The sequence below is a fragment of the Gymnoscopelus braueri genome (assembly GCF_963280865.1).
Source record: "Gymnoscopelus braueri genome assembly, chromosome: 17".
Lineage (NCBI taxonomy): Eukaryota > Metazoa > Chordata > Actinopteri > Myctophiformes > Myctophidae > Gymnoscopelus > Gymnoscopelus braueri.
Genome location: NC_137617.1, coordinates 11,206,834 through 11,226,833, shown reverse-complemented (window position 1 = coordinate 11,226,833; position 20,000 = coordinate 11,206,834). Strand labels below are relative to the sequence as shown.

The 20,000-nt window shown below is 41.7% G+C and overlaps 1 protein-coding gene across 4 annotated transcripts in view; it reads right to left on the bottom strand.

Moving 5' to 3' along the window:
- The window catches only part of LOC308104435 (lysosomal acid lipase/cholesteryl ester hydrolase-like), an 80,352-nt gene that overhangs the window by 50,744 nt on the left and 9,608 nt on the right, over positions 1-20,000 (bottom strand). For 2 of the 4 annotated variants that reach the window (XM_080454841.1, XM_080454842.1), the window contains exons 6-8: positions 17,234-17,370; positions 16,055-16,204; positions 15,101-15,172 (exon numbers count right to left, since the gene is read on the bottom strand). In XM_080454841.1, coding sequence (XP_080310967.1) covers positions 15,101-15,172; positions 16,055-16,204; positions 17,234-17,370 — 359 coding nt within the window. Of the gene's footprint in view, positions 1-10,061; positions 11,187-13,019; positions 13,131-14,807; positions 14,877-15,100; positions 15,173-16,054; positions 16,205-17,233; positions 17,371-20,000 lie in introns of those variants that run through there. The other 2 variants (XR_013934820.1, XM_080454840.1) reach the window with 2 other exon arrangements.

The window sequence follows — 20,000 nt, the reverse complement described above, 5'->3', positions numbered from 1 at the left end:
GAGGGCCGCCGCCACGCCTCTCCCGCGGAGAGAGAGAATCGTCGTTTGTCCCCGGACAGAGAGATCCGTCGCCAGCCTCTTCCCGTGGAGAGAGAGGTGCGTCGTTTGTCTCCGGGGAGAGAGGGCCGCCGCCAAGCCCCCCCCGCGGAGAGAGAGGATCGTCGTTTGTCCCCGGACAGAGAGGGCCGCCGCCAGCGTTCTCCCGCGGAGAGGGGGAATCGTCGTCTGTCTCCGGCCGGAGCGCGGCCTCGTTTCCCGTCCGGAGAGAGAGAGGGCCGCGGTCACTCCCCACACCAGGAGCCGGGGCGCCAGTCTCGGGAGGAGAGGGAGCGCCGCTTTAAGAATAAGTTATGTTTGTATTGCGGTCGCTCTGACCACTTTCTCCTTAAATGTCCCATACGTCCCGTACGGGGCACTTATTAGTTTTGCTTTTGCCTTTCTGTTTTGGGCCTTTTGCTCGTCTAGTACGTTAAGACCCGTGCGGTCCTTTTGTCTAAAGGGTTCTGTGTTTTGACATTGAGGGCCGTTTGCCCGCTTTTCACCTGTAAGACCTTTTGGTCCTGTGTCTTTTTGTTTCAAACTGTTTATGGGGCCTTTTGCCCATCTAAGTCCTGCCGTTGCCTTTGTTACTTTTCCCTCTGCCGAGGTGTAACTTTGTTCTTGTGTTAACTAACTGAAAAGTAAAGGATATTATTTCTGCATTCTCCTGGTTCTGTGCTCCGTTTATTGGTCCAAGTATTACCCGGGTCGGGTCCTTGACAGTTTTCTATGCATTTCAGGAGTTTGGGGGGCTAGCCCCCCCAAAAGAATTAAATAACATAACCGTAACCTAACCCTAACCCTAAAACCGAAATAAAGTAACAAAAAAACAAAACAAAAAGGTAACAAAATCTGCCAAAAAAAAAGCGCAAGCGCGCTGGCGACACATGCGCCTGTCCCGTATTCCCATTTCTGAATGGTGGCAACCCTTATCACACACACACACACACACACACACACACACACACACACACACACACACACACACACACACACACACACACACACACACACAGTGCTCACCATGTTGAGGTTGGCTTCATCAAAGCCAAAGAGCAGGAAGATGTTTCCACACAGCTCATTGAGCAGCTTCTTGCTGCAGAAATGTTCTGCAAGCCACTTGGTAATCTTACGGGACTTAGGCAGGAATTCCTGCCTACCAAACAGGTCCTGTGTGGAAACAACCAGTCTGTCAGCAAATCAGAAGACCAACTAGTAAGTTATCAATCAAGTCATCTTTCCGAAGTAGACCGGTGCCTGTCTACTTGGGAACAATGCAAGTCGGGAACGATGCAAGTCGGAAATACATGCCCCACCCGGTTATAAAATACCCGTTGCACCTGTTGTCAGAGCACCCCGTTGTTTCGCACATTTATAGTAAGGATTTACTTAAGTCAGGGTGGGTTCCTATCCATAAGGTGGAGTTCTTTCCCATTTAAGGAAGTTCAGTGGAGTTCTTACCCATATAAGGAAGTTCTTACCCATATAAACTTGTCAGGCAAATCAGACAGTTCCTTTGGAATGGAGGTGAAGGCCACTGTTGCAACGGGAGCCAGACCGAAGAACAACTTGATCTTACTGGCCAACTCTGGCATGCTGGAGAACGCTATGAAGGCTGGACACACACACACACACACACACACACACACACACACACACACACACACACACACACACACACACACACACACACACACACACACACACACACACATGAGATGAGAGTCATTCACAGCAATTGATGATACACATAATTCTGTTCGGTAGGCTTTCGGTTCTGCGAGTTTTTAAATAATGGTAAGGTTTTCTTTTTTAAATGTTTTTGTTTTTCTGATTTGTCTTTTGTTATGAAATTGTTTATTTAATGTAGGCTGTATTTGCCATGTTTTTATGTGAGGACCGGACCACAATGGAAATACATCCTCCTGGACTTTTGTATTCAATCCTCAATTAACCTGTGCACTTTTTGTATGGTTAATACTTTCAAATAAACAAAATCAAATACTTTCCCCACAGCATTTAGGCATTTTTAACACCTGGTTTACCCACCTTATTGTGATGCTATATTAACTCATTTTTAGGGACCCCCTGGAAGTCCAAAAATAATGACACTGAAGCATGAATTCTTACACCACAGGTATATATTCACAACATACAGTATATGAAAGGTGCGCGTGTGTGTGTGTGTGTGTGTGTGTGTGTGTGTGTGTGTGTGTGTGTGTGTGTGTGTGTGTGTGTGTGTGTGTGTGTGTGTGTGTGTGTGTGTGTGTGTGTGTGTGTGTGTGTGTGTGTGCGCGCGCGTGCGTGTGTGTGTGTGTACCTATGGTGGTTCCCTGTGAGTGTCCTATATAGAAGATCTGCTCCTGGCCTGTTGTCTTTAGGATGTGGTCTACTACTGCTGGAAGGTCCTTTTGAGCCATCTCATCATAACTACACACACACACACACACACACACACACACACACACACACACACACACACACACACACACACACACACACACACACACACACACACACACACACACACACACACAGGGCCCCTAAATAATTGGCAAGACACTAAGATTGTATTTATGCTATAACATTTATATATATATTAAAAAAATTGTAAAAAAAAATGATGGTACTTTTTATTGAAATCCTTGAATAGTGAGTCTTCATTGTGATGCCGATAGATAGGGCATTTTGGGCATTATTGATCGTACATCGTACAGAGGGTAAAATTATAGTACAAATACGTACACCTGGCAACACTGAACGGCAGCACGACACGCAGAGAGGGGGTGGAGTTGGGTGGTTTGACCGACAGTTTGAGGATCCAATGGAGTTGGGAGGTTTTGTCAAAAGCGCTTTTTAATACTTTTCATTCATTTTTTTACACAGACGTAAAGGGTCTTCAATGGCGATTTATGTTTTTTTTTTTTTTTAAGCTGAAAATGGAGTTGGCTGGTTCCCGCCCGACAGCGACGATATAAGTAAAGTATACTACGTTTGTTCCATTGATCCAAGCTGGAACACAATCGATTGATTGATCATTAAATTAAACATGCTCTGAAAATGCACACAGCCCCACCCACAGGCCCTGGCCCCTGATCCAGAAAAGGTTGAGAAGCACTACTATATCGTCTCTGTCAGGTGAAAACCTCATATGTCCAAAACTGTTACTTTACAGGATTCAAATTGAAAAGCATCAAAAGTATCAGATCTACAAGCTCAAAATGCGTCGCTTACGTTTCGAGCCGCGTTTCGAGCCGCGTTTCGAGCTTGTGGATCTGATACCTTTGATGCTTTTGTGTGATGCTGTAATATGATCAAGTAGGGCATTCATTTACGAAAAAACACAAAACGTTAGAATATGGAGATGAGAGGTTCCTGCCCCACAGCAACGATTAGCACCTCAACCCCCCGAAAAACTGCTGAAGAACTAGTGTGTGTGTGTGTGTGTGTGTGTGTGTGTGTGTGTGTGTGTGTGTGTGTGTGTGTGTGTGTGTGTGTGTGTGTGTGTGTGTGTGTGTGTGTGTGTGTGTGTGTGTGTGTGTGTGTGTGTGTGTAGAGTTTATTACCTGAACTTCCAGAAGTCCTCTTGTTGAGGCATGAGGGTGGTGTGTTTCCTGGACCAGGTGTTTCCTCTGCTGTTGCCCATCCACACGTCATAGCCAGCGTCAGCCAGAACATACGCCAGGCTGCTGTTAGGAGGGTTGTTCACCCAGTCCATGCCTGCCGACAGGAGGCCATGCTGCAGGAGGACAGCTGGCTTAGGACCTGGAGGATGCAACATATTACCATCAGTTGATTCTAAGGACCTGGGGGGACGCAATGTAATATCATCAATATAATATCATCAATATAATATCATCAGTTGATTCTAAGGACCTGGGGGGACGCAATGTAATATCATCAATATAATATCATCAGTTGATTCTAAGGACCTGGGGGGACGCAATGTAATATCATCAATATAATATCATCAATATAATATCATCAATATAATATCATCAATATAATATCATCAGTTGATTCCCAACCTTTTAAATTTGAATGACCCCCAGTATGCATTAAGGCCACGGACCCTCATTTGATAAAAAGAAAAATGTATCTCTGGGATCCCAATCTACACTGTAAAATCCTCTGTGTTAATTTAACTCTGAGAGCTCTAAATTAAATTAAATTAAATTAAATTAAATTAAATTAAATTAAATTAAATTAAATTAAATTAAATTAAATTAAATTAAATTAAATTAAATTAAATTAAATTAAATTAAATTAAATTAAATTAAATTAAATTAAATTAAATTAAATTAAATTAAATTATGATGTTAGGACAAGGCTTGTGGACTTTGAGATCATGGAGTCGGAGTCGGAGAAGTCAGGCCGCGAGGTTCAAAAAGAGGAGGATAAGAGAGGCTATGAAAAGAAAAGAAAGAAAAGAAAAAGGAAAGTTGATACCCCGGTTAGATCAGAAAGTGAAGGATATACTGTATATGGCTGGAATCAGAGCAGTGACCAAAACGAATGGGATATTCAGCGATGCACATGCGGTAGGAAGGTTCATAACAGGACAAGTGGGGGAAATCACGAAGATTCTCGTGTTTGGCACTCAAAGTGTTAAAGGAAAGCCAAGGAGGAAAGGAGTGATCAGTGGCGTGCCACTGTCGATTGACATGGAAATTGCTACTGCTGCCAGGAGTACGGGCATGTTGCTGCGGTGTGCAGAGGAGATCATAAGTGTGGAAGATGTGGAAAGAAAGAATGTAAGAGAAGGCAGTGTGAAGAACAACAAGTGCCGGTCAAATGCAGTAACTGTGCAGGAAATCATCATGCAGGACAGGAGCAGCACAATGTCCTAAAAGAGATATGGAAGACAAGGTGAAAAGGATCAGGAAAGATGAGAGAATGTCGTATGCGGAAGCGGTGAAGAGATTGGAGGGGAATGAAAACGTGGCAGTGCAAAATAAACCAGAGGAAAAAGTGAACAATACTGTCCAAAATATCTGCATTGACAAAAGGAGATTCCTGGCTTTCATAGCCATGGTTATAAACTGTGCAGCAGAAATACAGAGCAAGACCGTCGTGGATATTAGTGGAGAAGACCTGGATAACACTCTGAAAGAGGTCTTCCCTCAACTCAGACAGATAGTGTCTGAGTCAGAGAACAGATAATGGGATGATATGGACTTTTTGGGTGGGATATAGACCACCGAAGTCTGACGTCATTTACACATCCTTTGTTTGTCTACCTGGTTCGCAGTTTTCCACCCCCGTTCTGAATCCCATAGACGTATTTAATATCGCGTCAAATAAGAACTGTGTTCCAAAAATAAACAAATGACCCCGGCGGTTTGACTCTTATGGATATGAAGCATCAACTGACGGTGAGAAAACGCTAATGTTACTTCCGCCGAATTAGTTAAATCTTCGCCAGAAACAGACTGTATCAAATATAAGTGACTGACTATCATAAACGATACAGAACCTCCTCCCTGACAATAACGCCGGGACAGTGTGTTTATTTTTGGACCACAATTCTTATATGAGACGATTCTAAGATGACCCAATGTTATTCTCCATAGAGAAATTACTTCCGCAAACCTGGGGATGAACGAGTGAGGACTTCGGTGGTCTATTGTATATATACATAGTTTGCATAGAGACACTGAAACATTTTTGTACAGTAGGTGGCGATATGCACCTTTAATTTGGTTGCGAACCGCCAATAAACTAAGAGAAGAAGAAGATGTTTGGAGAAACTCAACTATGGTTTTACGATGTTCACATTGTTTTGAAATGATTTTAAAACTCTTTACTCCCATAAAAATGGGTCCCGACCCACTGTTTGGGGAAAAACTGCTATATATGGGTAGCCCATATCCTGCCGTTTCTTCGTCTTTCTTTATAGAAGATATAAGTTGAAGTTGTTCTCACTTTCACTTAAAAGTTTGACTAATGGACTGTTCTGTGTTCAAAGCGGAAGCGCATTGAGTGTCCACAGAGAACCTCTTCGGTTTCGGCAAGCTGCAAAGAGATTCAATTTTCTTTGCAGCTTGCTTTAGGACAGCAGCCCAACGTCCCAAATACATACAGTAGCCTACCTTGTGTGGTGTCTTTGATCCCATGTGGTATTCTGTTGACGGACAGGATGTATCCATCTGTTGTCACCACCTCATACTCCTCTGCTGGGTAACCCCACCGTCTGATGATCTCTGACTGGAACACACACACACACACACACACACACACACATTCATACAAAGATGGCCAAAATATTGTTTAGTATTGTTTTTTGTTTATTCATGTGGGTTTATGGTACACAGCTCTCAGGTATGACCCGACAAAGTGACGAGGCTCAAAATGTAAATAAATGTACTGTATCATTGCAGAATATGAAGGTTCTATTCTTTCCTGATGATCATACACAGTAAAACCATCAGTGTTCATTTTTTTGCGTGCGTGTGTGCGTGCACGTGTCACTCACTATGTTCATGTTGATCTCAGGGTCCAGACCACGCCTGTTCCCAGCAAAGAATCTGTCCCAGCGTCTGACAACCGTCCGTCCGCCATGCAGAGCTGTCCTTCTGCCATGGAGAGCCGTCTGTCCGCCATGGAGGCGGTCCTTTTGGACATAAGACCTGGTGTTGTGAGGACCGCTGTGGACCAGCCCGCTGACAGCCAACACACACACTGCTACGCACAGCATCCTCATCCTGCAACACACACCAACATTACATCAATCAATCAATCAATCAATCAATCAATCAATCAATCAACAGGTATATGTATAAGAGGCAGAGCCTGACCGATATATTGCCATTATTTTATTGTCTGATCATTGTTTTGACAATTTTTTGTGTAAAAGAAAAAGGAGCACTCACTGATGCAGTTACTTGTATACTGTTGTAATTGAACTACAGTCATTTGTCGGCACAGAGCACACGTGCAGCTGCGTTCTGAACAAGCTGCAGCCGACTGACTGCTTTTTTTGGGTCACTGATTCAAGTTGAGCTGACAATTTCTCTCTCAGATCCTTATCCCCAATGACTAATATTTCAGATTTGTCTTTGTTTAATTGAAGGAAGTTTTCTGCTGATGACACCCAACGTAACACACCTACTGACACACAACATGATGGATGAACACACAGGATGGGTGGTCTGTGGGTGGTCTGTCTGTATTCAAGAGCAATAATGTAATGTTTTTTTGAATATAGTGATGGGTGAGACTTGGAGCAACAAGCTGTAAGCACCTAGGGGCCAGGGCCCTTCTCTAAGGGTGTCGCTAGGTTCCTAGGTTGTTTTCTTTCGTTTAGTTTGCCGTCAAGTCTTTCAATTTTCCGTATTTTTGTAAAGTCGCACTTAGATTTGTTATTTAAGGCCTGCACTATTTATATGATGCACTGGCACTGTTGGTGGAAGATGTTTGGATAAAAATAAAACGCCCAAACTTTGCATCTGTTTATTTTTAAAGCCATCTCAGGAATGCTCCCCCTTATATTTGTGCTATGTTGGATCAGAACCCTAGTACCCACCAGACCCGCTCGAGTGACTTCCTGATGCTCAAGGTTCCATTTGCTCATACAAAGCTAGGCAAGGCAGCATTCTCTGTTAGTGCTCCATCTGCTTGGAATGAGCTCCAGAAGTCCCTAAAAATCTGATCACTCCTTTCCTTGGGTCAATATAGGGCAATGGTTTCCACCGCTTTTGTTCCAGACTGTAACTGTTTTATTTCATTTCCGGCCCATCTGTTTTTAGTTCTTTGAATATGTTGAGTATTCTCTGTCCTCTGATTCTTATTTAATATTGATGTATATGAATGTATTCCTGTTGATTATGTTCTGTATATCGGCAACATTGAAAATGAGGGCTTGCCCCTCAACTGTACTCCGAGTTGAAATAAAGGTTATGATGATGATGGCATATGATGAGCAATGAGCATGTGATGACTAAAACGTTATGCATCTAGACTCAAACCGAGATGATAAATATAGAAACAATGATGATGTGAAGGAAGTGTGGAGGTTCTGGAAGTGATTTAAGCAGAAACAAAATAACTAAAGAGGTAACCATGCAGCTAGTCACAAACACTCTCACTTGTGACAAAGCTGCATGCAGTGTGTTTCACAATGGAGGGAGAGGAGAGCTGCATTTAACCACTTAAACCATCTCCTTTGTTGACCCAGGTCCCCCAGGGCTCTGTATTTCCTTTTTTCCCTTTACACCAATCTCTTTGCCGAAAACAGCTGATGTACAACCTAAAAATAAACACCTTACAATGTGACCCGCTGACGCTATATTGATGTATTGATATAAGTTGATTACTATAATGTTCTGTGAATGATTATTATACTTTGTGTCTGAGAAGCTTGGGCTCATCTTTCTGTTTTCATCTTTTAACATTGCAACACAAACACAAAACCTTACTTACTACCCTGAAACCTCTCTCATCAATAAACACAATGGATTGGAATGGAATGGATTTATACAGAATGCTGCCATGATGTCATTCATTTAAAATCCACTGAAATTGTTTGGAATGTGCTTTTTTCTTTTGCTGAAGATAGCATCTGTCGAGACAACCTGCTATCAACATACATTGACCTGCAATGAACACAATTGTCATTGTGTTCTTATTTAGTACTGTATGCAAGAAAATAAACGTTTTGTCTTTATAGGAACAAAGAGGCTATGTTAAATATAGTTATAAACAAAAGAAACAACTTTAGACTCACCCTGCAGTGGAAGCAGAACAGAAGAACACTGAGGAGGACTAAATGTTTCTCCTTCTTAAAGACATTTAAGAGGAGGAGTCATCTCCTACGTCACAGCCAAGGATAGTGACGTCAAAAGCTGTCCGTACACGCTTCTTTAAGCCAATTGGTGACCTATCGAATTCTGTAACGCCAGGGGTCATTATCACGACGGATTCGTGCTTTACAAAAACACATTTTTTAAACTTTTTTTATAGATATTTTCGGGGGCTTTTACTGCCTTTATTGATAGAAAAGTAGGCTGACAGGAAATGGGGAGAGAGATGGGTGGGTGACTGTAATAATTTTTATTCTCTAGTCTAGGTCATTCAAAGTCTGGTCAGATGTCTGGTCAGTCTAGTATAACCATAATACCTGATGATTATGTTTTAGGGGGGGGGGGGGAAATCACTGAAAATCACGGCACCCCGTCTTTAAGTCTCAAACAAGTGTCCAAGTAAACATGTTCTAATTTATTGAAAGACAATATTTATATTTATATATTCATATTTATAGCTATTGTTATAGTTGTCATTCTTGTTGTGGACAGTCATTTAAAGAGTATTCCTTGAAAAAATAACATGACAGGTTTGGATGATCTCTCTGTACTATTAGTTTAGTCACAGAACTATTATTATGTTATGCAACATGACATCTGTCCTGTCTCTGTCTTACTTCTAGTGTGGGGAGACGGCACTGGATGTCGCCACCAGGCTGAAGTTTAACAAGATTGTCTTCATGCTGAGAGACACACTGACAGACTGACAGACAGGTAGACAGACAGACAGACAGGTAGAATGACTGACTGACAAACAGACACATACAGATGGAATAAATGACAGACAGGTAGAGAGACAGATGTTGAGATGCAATAACTGACAGGCAGACAGATATAAACAGACAGACAGGTCTGTAGTATCTATGTGAAGACTGATAGAAATAAATGAAAACAGAAACAGTTAATTCCAACATTAATAACGTTCTGGCCATCTTAAACAATACACTTTTTAAAGTGTATATATTAATACATTTCTTTTCAATGTTCTCCTTTGATGTTAGTAGTGTGTTACAATGTTTTGTTGTACATATTTTGTTTTGATTGTTTTGAAGGTTATTCTAGGAAGATGCTTCAATGTGTGATTTGATTGAATGAAGTCTAAACGTAGCACTTCTGCCCGTGAATACAGAATAAAAACTCAATTCTGAAACTCAGTTCTTTAAATTCGAACAAACGCCTCACACTTTAAACTGTAAGATAAATCCACACAGACACAGGTGGTATGTTTGAAAGTTAAATTCATTAGTTACAAAGCAGTGCAAACAGTACAAAACGAGGTTAGGTGTTGTTGGTTGCATCACATTCTTCGTCGATAAAGATCAACAGTACATGGAAAGACGCCGAGGTTTAAAAACAAACTGCTGAGGCGTCATATGACAATCACTCTCATATCACTGAAGTTTTTGTCAGTAATACAGATGTATCTCTCTTTTGAGAAATAAAAAAGAGGAGGACAGTGTGTAATATCTAACATATTGCCATCGGGCAGAAACCTAGCTCCATAATATCTTTTTATGTTTTTTTCATAAATTGATGCCCTGTTTTATATTTCCTCTTATAACAAAATAGCCAATCTACATGCTCTCAACACATTGTTCGCAATGTGACGCATTGTGATCTTGTAGATTATATTCTCGCCATTTTTTTAATTGTTTTTGACATTTTCAACTATATTGACATTGAAGGTTGAAGGTGGTTAAGAACAGGTTATTTTTTCCATTTTCTGAAAGTTAACGGCTTTGGACATACAAGGTTTCTACCCGACCGCATAGATCAGTCCAATCCTTTGTTCCCTGCACAACAACATCGTTTCTCCTGCTTGTTCCTCCCTGACCAACCTGTATGGAAACCCCACAGGGACCAACAGAGCAGTGACAGTCCCACATCACACCTCAGTTTACAGTGCTGATCAACAACACATACATGAATGGAATTAATAACCTCTGGTATATCAAGTATAAACATATTCAGATCACGTAAAACAAAACATGATCAAATGTTCGGTGATTTTTAAAAGGCACAGTAATACAAAAGATAATATAAAAATAACAACATTGTGGAACGTGTAGAATAATTTGTTGGTTTTGACATGCAAAGCATTTTTTTTTTAAACCTTATATAATAATAAAATCTTATTAATATTAAAATCTTAACGGTTATACAGTACATCCAAACATATAAGTCAACACACACACACACACCCTATAAGACACAGGGTTGTGTCTATGTGTGTGCGCGCATCAGTCTGAGTATATCGGAGTACATCTGTTTTGGAGCGTCCATACCCCAGACGAAGTCCAGATGTCCCCAGTGCTCAATGTTCTTATGGAACACCAGGTTAGACACCTACACACACACACACACACACACACACACACACACACACACACACACACACACACACACACACACACACACAAACAATACAGAAACATAAATTAGACAGACAGAGAGACACGTTTGTTATAATGTAAACATTTCCACTCATCTGAGACATTAAATAAACTCCTACTCAAAACAAAATCATATAATACACGGGTAGAAATCATTTTCCTATTTTATTATATTATATTATATATCAGTGGATCCTAGGGTAGGTTAGCCTGTTAAACCCTCCCTCCGGAAATCTCATTTGTAATTTATTTCAGGAGTGAGTCTGGCATGATCGCCCATTCTGCAATTTTGGCTGTGGGCTGGAGTTGGGCGGGAGTAATACCGTTGACTGACAACCCCTTCAGCCAATCAGCAGTGTCCCACTTCAGCCAGTGCATTTTTACCACTTCCAGACTAATGTGAAGCAACGGGACTTTTGAGACGGCCATGCCCAAAACAGGTTGCCTTATTCGGATACATGCGTGTCACTGCCCGCCCCTGCCGGTTCTCTAAATTTTTTTTTTAAATAGGCTCTGTCATAATTGATTGACCACATGTATGAAGTTAAACAACTAAATTCTATCCAAACGATATCTTATAAGTAAATTCCGTGCCTCAAAATAGAAGTTTGAGAGCTTTTTGAAGTTTCAAAACAGCGGAGAAAATAGCGCACAGAAAAGATGGCTGCCGTTCGTGTTTTGTCGGCTGCACTCAGGCTGCACTCGGTGCCATTCGGGCTCACTCGAACTCGCCACCTGATTGGCCAACTTTCGCTGTCAATCACAGAACGATGAGCGACGACGCTGATAGGCTCGGTTTTTTGGTAATGCGCTAGAAACGCCCATACAAGCCTTCAGGCCAGACTCCTTCCTGAAATCAAATGGAAATGAGATTTTCCGGAGGGAGGTGTTAACCAGGCTAAGGGTAGGTACCCTCACAAAAACATGCAGTAATCCAGCATGGTCTCTATACTGCCTCCCCCTGGTCAGCCGGGGCGCCTGATGGAGGGGAAAGAAACTGGTTGGAATAACGTGTTCCTTCCACGTGCTACGTCTAACCAGGGAACCTCCCCCCCCGAAGAAGCGGCTTGCTAGCTCTCATGCAATGAAGGAGGCATGAGCTCGGCTCTAGGCTCTCCCTAGGCTGGCAGGCTGGCCCAGGATTACCTCGACAATTGGCACTGGGTGAAATAATGGGTTACAAAATCGTGGGATAATAATAATAATAATAATTAAAAAAAAAAAAGAAAATATATATATATATATATATATATATATATATATATATATATATATATATATATATATATATATATATATATATATATATATATACATATATATGTATATATGTATATATATATATATAATACAGTATATCTACAGTATTTTATTTGTCTTGATGATAATGACTGTTGAAAGTGATGCACACTGTCTGTTACGAGGTGATGGTTGTGTCTGACCCATAGAGTTAAAAATAATAGAGAGGGCACCCGAATTCTCCTCCCATCCACTTGCATTGAGTTGCTCACCCAGCGCATGGGCCTATTTGAACCCTTCTTCCGGGTTGGAAATTTGGTGGGCGAGGCCTATATGGGGCTCCAAACGCGTCGTCACAGTGACGCGTTTTGCGTCACAGAAGCGCGCAGCCCCGTGCGCAAGCTCGTGCGCATGCTCATGAGTCGAGCCCATTGGTCGAAACCGTTTTCGCTCGTTCATGTATAGGTACTAAGCTGCAGTACCATGAATGGCCAGCATGTTCAATTGGCTTCAGTGAAACCACTGGGTTCTGGGGGCTTGGTCTGACCTGAGTTAGCAGCACGGCCACGTCCTTCGGGTCCGCCAACAAATCATGTCCCCCGGAAAACAGAACGGTAGGAACCTTCATGTCCGTAACGTTGTACTGAGGAGGAGTGGACTGGGTGACAAACAGAGAGAGAACGTGAGAGAGAGAGAGAGAGAGAGAGAGAGAGAGAGAGAGAGAGAGAGAGAGAGAGAGAGAGAGAGAGAGAGAGAGAGGACAAAGGGAGAGAAGGAATGAGGGAGGAGAGAGAAATGGGAAAGGAAGAAACAGACCAGACCAATTTAACGCAGATTTTTGGTAGTAAATATGGTTTTATCTGGTTATATTGTAACCACACCTGCATATCTCTGCTGTCGGGCAGAAACCAGCCATGTCCAAAATATAAACTTTTCAGGAAATATAAAAAAACATGTTTTTAGAACGACACCATACTGCCTCATCAAAGTTGGTATGGTGACTTCATACATTCTCAGATACTTAAATGTGTCTTTATATTATCATCACTTTAACCAAATACAGCTCAAATGGAGTTTGAGGTTTTTGACCATTAATGTGTTGACGTTCTAATCAATGGTGGAAAAAACAACTATCTCCAAAGTTGGAGTTAGGTGGTTTGACCCACAGTTTTGAGGATCCAATGGAGGTTTAGTCAGAAGCCCTTTTTAATACTTTTCATTGCATATTTGTAAAACCCACACACAGACGTAAAGACTCAATAACACAGATTTATTAAAAAAATCATTAAAGTTGAAAAATGGAGATAGCTGGTTTCTGCCCGACAGCGACGATATGATGCAAATGTTCTAAACATCATGTTATCTTATCTGTATTGTGTCGTTGCTGTCCGGGAGAAACCAGTTAAAGGGGAATTTTGGACCACGGTTTTGTGGTTATATCTTAGGATGAACGGTACAGTAGAAAAATTATATAATAGCTTTTTTTTTTGTGAGATCTTACGTTCATAGTGACAGAACACTATGCGAAAAAAAAAAAAAAAAAAGACCAAAGTCTCGTTAGACGAGATTGAAATCTCGAGATTTCAATCTCTTTTTTTCCCCGGTTGTGTTGTATGAACGTCAGATAAAAAAATAAAAAAAAGCTATTAAAATACACGATCTAACGCAAGGCCTATTGGCGCACGTTTTAAGCTGTGGCGGACCCGGGATGGAATGACATTTTTCTACTGTACCATTCATCCTAAGATATCATAACATCATAGAAAAGGTAAGAAGAGAAAAGAAAACCGTGGTCCAAAATTCCCACTTTTGCTTTTTCCCCCATACAGTGCTATTGAACTCCCTTTACGTCTGTGTGTTGATTAAACACAAATATTGAACGAATGAAAAGTATTAAAATGCGCTTCTGACAAAACCAGCTAACTCCATTGGATCCTCAAACTTTCTGCTAAAACAGCTAACTCCACCGGGGGGGTGGAGTTAGTTGGTTTTGCTGACTCCAGGCTCCACCCCCTTTTGACCTCCAACCTCATTGTGAGCTTGGAGGTCAATTTAGCTGCACCTATCAATGATGAACAAAACCTCCTAACTCCACTTTTTGTTTTGTTTTAGTCATTTCCTGAAAAATGAACATTTTGGAGTTAGCTGGTTTATGCTGGACAGCAGAGATATACTTATGTTCTATTTAACCTGTTTTCCATCTCTTTCTTTTGATCTCACTCTTTCTCTGTCCTCTCTCTTCTCATGGAATACTACAAAATGATCACCCACTTCTTTACACATGTAAACCTATTATGTGACAAATAAAGCTGATTCTGATAAAAGCTGATTTTACCTGGTGATAGTGAGCCATGTTGCCTTTTGTTCCGTAGTCGTAGCCCATCAGTTTACCACCCTTTACCGCCTGAAAACACACAAGTTCAACTCACTGAACTTCATTTAAACACATTAACATAAACGGGAAACTTTAAGGTGTGGGCTGTGTATGAGGGTTCAAATAAAAGGCAAATACAATCAACAAGGAAAATTACGCGTGTGTGTGTGTGTGTGTGTGTGTGTGTGTGTGTGTGTGTGTGTGCGTGTGCGTGTGCGTGTGCGTGTGCGTGTGTGTGTGTGTGTGTGTGTTACCTGAAGCCAGTGGATCATGTTCTGTACTGAGGTGCCAGCAGGATTGTGTGAGATGTACACTGGAACACGAGTCTGGAGAGAGACAGTAGAAGAAGTATTAATAGTAATACGACTTATTAACATTAAAACCGGGAAAGCATCAGTTTTTTTTTTTTTAATCTTGAAAGTGTAACTACTTATTTAGAAGGCATTTGTAGAATCGGCCTCTGGTCTTAATTGGTTAAGGCGGCACAATTATGGAATGTGAATGTTTTGAACACTTGGTCCCCGCTTATTACTGTAATCTTTGTATACCGGCGAGGAGACAAGGTGCAACAGCTGACAAAATCACACACGCACACACTCACACATGCACAGTGGTGGAAAGTAAAAGTATCAATACTGCAATGTAGAAACACTTTGTTTCAAGTAAAAGTCCGGTAATCAAAACTACTTGAGTAAAAATACAAAAGTATTCAAAAATATACTTAAAGTACCAAAAGTAAAAGTACTCATTATGCAGAATGTCCCGTTTCACAAGTTATCATAATTATGTCTAAAATGTATACAAATCTTTTGACAATAGCCGATCTGCAAGCTCAAGCTTGCAGATCGGCTATTTTCAAATAGCCAAAGTTTAAATAGGGCTGAGGTGGGTTTGTTTTGTAATGATAATCTAAATCTACAAAGTAACTTGTAACTTAGGTTTTCAAATAGTTGTAGTGGAGTAAAAAGTACAATATTTGTCCCTGAGAGTGGAGTAGAAGTAAAAAATATAGAAAATTGGAAATACTTAGTTACTTTCCACCACTGCGTGCACACACACACACGCACACACACGCGCACACACACACACACACGCACGCACGCACGCACACACACACACACACACACACACACACACACACACACACACACACACACACACACACACACACACACACACACACACACACACACACACACAGTGCTCACCATGTTGAGGTTGGCTTCCTCGAAGCCAGAGAGAGCGAAGAAGATGTTTTCACACAGCTTATTGAGCAGCATCTTGCTGCAGAAATGTTCTGCAAGCCACTTGGCAATCTTAATGGTGTCAGGTATGAAGTCCCGCCTACGAAACAGGTCCTGTATGGAAACAACCAGTCTGTCAGCAAATCAGAAGACCAATTAGTTATCAATCAAGTCATCTTTCCCAAGTAGACAGGTGCCCGTCTACTTGGGAACAATGCAAGTCGGGAAACGATGCAAGTTGGAAATACATGCCCCACCCGGTTATAAAATACCCATTGCACCTGTTGTCAGAGTACCGCGTTGTACCCATCTGTCTGTCTGTCTTTGTCCCTTTTATGCCCATATATGGAGATATCTGTATCTGTCTGCCTCTGCACATATATGGAGATCCTTTATGTCAACAGTATATGCCAATAAATGGGCATGCCCATATATTGTATGGGAATATTGGTCGGATCGGCGGTTCTGGACAACCGCCTATCCCAGTGGTTCTCAAAGTGGGGTCCGGGGACCTCCAGGGGTCCTTGAGGGAGTTCCAGGGGGTCCCCATTTAAATGATAGTATTTAGGAACCAAATGGACCCTTATGGGTCTGTAACTCTGAGAGTGTATGGTTCCATTTGTACACTCTCAGAGTTAAATTAACATTGATTTTACGATATCAATTGGGGTCCCAGAGATAGAAATGTCATTAAATGGGGGTCCGTGGCCCATGTCCAAACTGGGGGTCCTTGAAATTTAAATGGTTGAAAATCACTGCTAGAGCTGTAAAAATCTTCTCTTATGGGGGTCCTTGTCATATCTTTTCAAATGGGGGTCTGCGGGCTATTAAGTGTCAATTTGGGGGTCCTTGACATGAAAAAGTTTGAGAACCACTGGCCTATCCGACCGACTCGATGCCAGGCACCGCACTCCCTTGGGTCCTCGGCGAGTTTGAAGTCTATTGGTCGGTCAGGCGTTTCTCAAGATACCCGACTACAGACGTGCAGACAGACGGACAGACATTTCGCACATTTATAATAAGGATTTACTTAAGTCAGGGTGGGTTCCTACCCATAAGGATGGAGTTCTTATCCATCAGGTGGAGTTCTTTCCCATTTAAGGAAGTTATGTGGAGTTCTTACCCAGATAAGGAAGTTCTTACCCACATAAGCCATTCAGGCAGATCTTCAGACTGTTTGATTGGACTGGAGATGAAGGCCACTGTTGCAACGGGAGCCAGACCGAAGAACAACTTGATCTTACTGGCCAACTCTGGCATGCTGGAGAACGCTATGAAGGCTGGGGACACACATTTGAAATATTTATTTATGTCCACATAAACAGAAGTACAAGATGTACAAAGGACATAAACACTGCCAGTGCAGTCAGATAATGGGAAAACAGCCAGTTACAAAGTGCACATAAGGCAGAGCATTGTTACATACAAAAAGAATGTTGGCATACTTGTCAAACACAGCGGACAACAATCATGGGTAAAGGAAACAACGCCTCCTCCAAATTGAGCGGCTTCCTATAATAGCTGATATTGAGCAGTACCTTGCTAATTGTTTAGCCCTCCTTTTGGAGAGGCTGGCCATTTGAAGGCCCCTCACAACCAACTTGTGCAGATAAAAACCAAAAGTTTACATCCGTAGCCTAGCTGAGAGATGGTCTGCTCTAGCTGATGATATTTTAGCACTTTGGTTAAGAAGGCTTCCTCTAAGCTGTAATCAAAAGTACAGCCGACCTCGAGAATGAACACCTCCCTATGGTTTCATTAACAACAATGACATCAGGGGTGTTAGCTGAAATGTTAGAGAACACAGAATCATCATTACACAGGCTAAACATGCTCGACGTTACAGTAGAATGCTTATACGGCATGATGGAGGACCTGAAAATAGAAGAGATAACTTTTTATATCATATCCACTATTCTGTCATGCCTACTTATGTAGAGTCCCCTGTATACATGGCACCCGTTTAGGATGTGGGACATGGTTTCAGCTATTTGTTCATGACCATGATGTATACAGTGAGGAGCATGGTTGCCTGGAAACCAGATGGAGAGGTTAAGTTTAGATGGTAAAACCTGCAACCTCGCTTTCAGAGTAAAGACAACAATGCATTCGTCTAAAGCAACATTTTTGAACACAGAGTGAGAGACAGAATGGTCCGCAGCAGGGAGACATGCAGACTTCCCTTGCAACCTCAGCTCAGTCCAATGCTGCCGCTTCCTTTGCTGTTGTGCCCATAAGAGGCGGCCTCCGGCCTAGTTAGTGGGAGTTGGTGTTCTGTTCCACACACAGTCATAGATGCTCTGACAGAGATACTGGGGTCAGATATAAAGTCCTCCGAGACAGCCATCGCCTCAGAGTTAGACCCTACCCACTTCAAGGTAACATCAGACCAACAGCACAGATCGTTTAAGTCCGAGAGCGACTGTCTAGCTTTCCACTAGGTTTCCCCCTGAAGCCTAGGAAGCTAGGATCCGAGCCACATGCCAGGGGACCTTACGTCGTTTTAGGTCGAGGAACAGAGATGAACGTGCAAGCTCTCTCACATACTGGTCATCATTGTTCAGCATAATTATTTAACAAATGGGAGAGCCTCGTAGCAATATATGTCCATTCAAAATTGGGAACACCCATACCACCCTCACGTTTACTGTGAAATATAATGTCACGTGTTGTGTGTGTGTTAGGACCAGTCCATTGTCTCACTAGGTGTACAGTTTTGTCAGTCAAATCACGTAGTGATTTTCGTGGAACATGTACAATGGAGAAAAGATGGCCAATGCTATTACTCTGATTGCCTCCAGTTTCATAATAAGTGGTAGAGGCGATGCATGGATTAAATCTAGTCTGCTGGAGTACTGATCTCCCCACTCGCCTGCCACATTAAACTTGTGACCCAAATATGTGTAAGTCTCGTGACGTGAATAGACTTTAAGGGGTTTATTGCAAATTGTGAAATCAGTTAGTGTATCTGTTTTAGAGTGATACCAGCGGTTTCCCCCACTCTGCCTTTCATATAGTAGGGGAGAGCCGCCTTGATTGTAACGCGTCATAGCTGCAACGAGAATGTTTTGTCTTGATTGGTCAATTTTATCATAACGTCATCACGTCAGTATGTGACCAGTGCTGTAATGAACGTGCCCAGGAATGACATAGTATTTTCATCCAGGCTAGAGAAAAACTGAGTTATAAGTTATTTAAAAAATCTGGACTATCTTTGGTCTACAAATCTTTCCTTTAATGTTGCTGAGCTAAAATCCACATGGTTGTCTGCATACATCTGTTCTTCACCAGTTTACAGTACATCGTTTTATTACGCTATGCACGTTAGTTCTGTTCTGTAAACAAAGCCAAAGCAGTGGAGCGCAGAGCGGCCCGATTGTAACACGCATCTGTTTGGGTGTAATCAATGGATTTTCCCATGGAATTCACTCAAACTGCCATCCGGTAAGGTTTAATAAATTCCTTATGTTTAATACATTATCTTATCACATCCTTGGTATGAAAACAATGTAAAACAGTTGCTTGAAATAAAAATAATTGATTTAAGCTGAAAACGATTTGTTTAATGGTGTTTTTTAGCTCATGCTGTTACAATTAGTCTCATATGCGCTTAAAATGTAATGTCGGAACAGCGTCCACTTTCGGTTTAATAACTCAAGACCTGTTTTATCAATTGAAAAACTTTAAGTGGTTTATGATAGCGGACATGTGTAGGTCCTTTGCTTGAAAATATTACATAGGTAGGTAAAAAGATCGCTGAGTAAAAGAGTGAAAAGTGAAAAAAGGTTACAATCTTGGCGGCCCTCCCCTTCTGCACATTTGGATTCTTTTACCTCTAATCCTGACCATTCCAAAAAGGAATCGGTTTTGGAGAGCATGTTCTTTATTACAGCCCCATGATGAGAGGCTA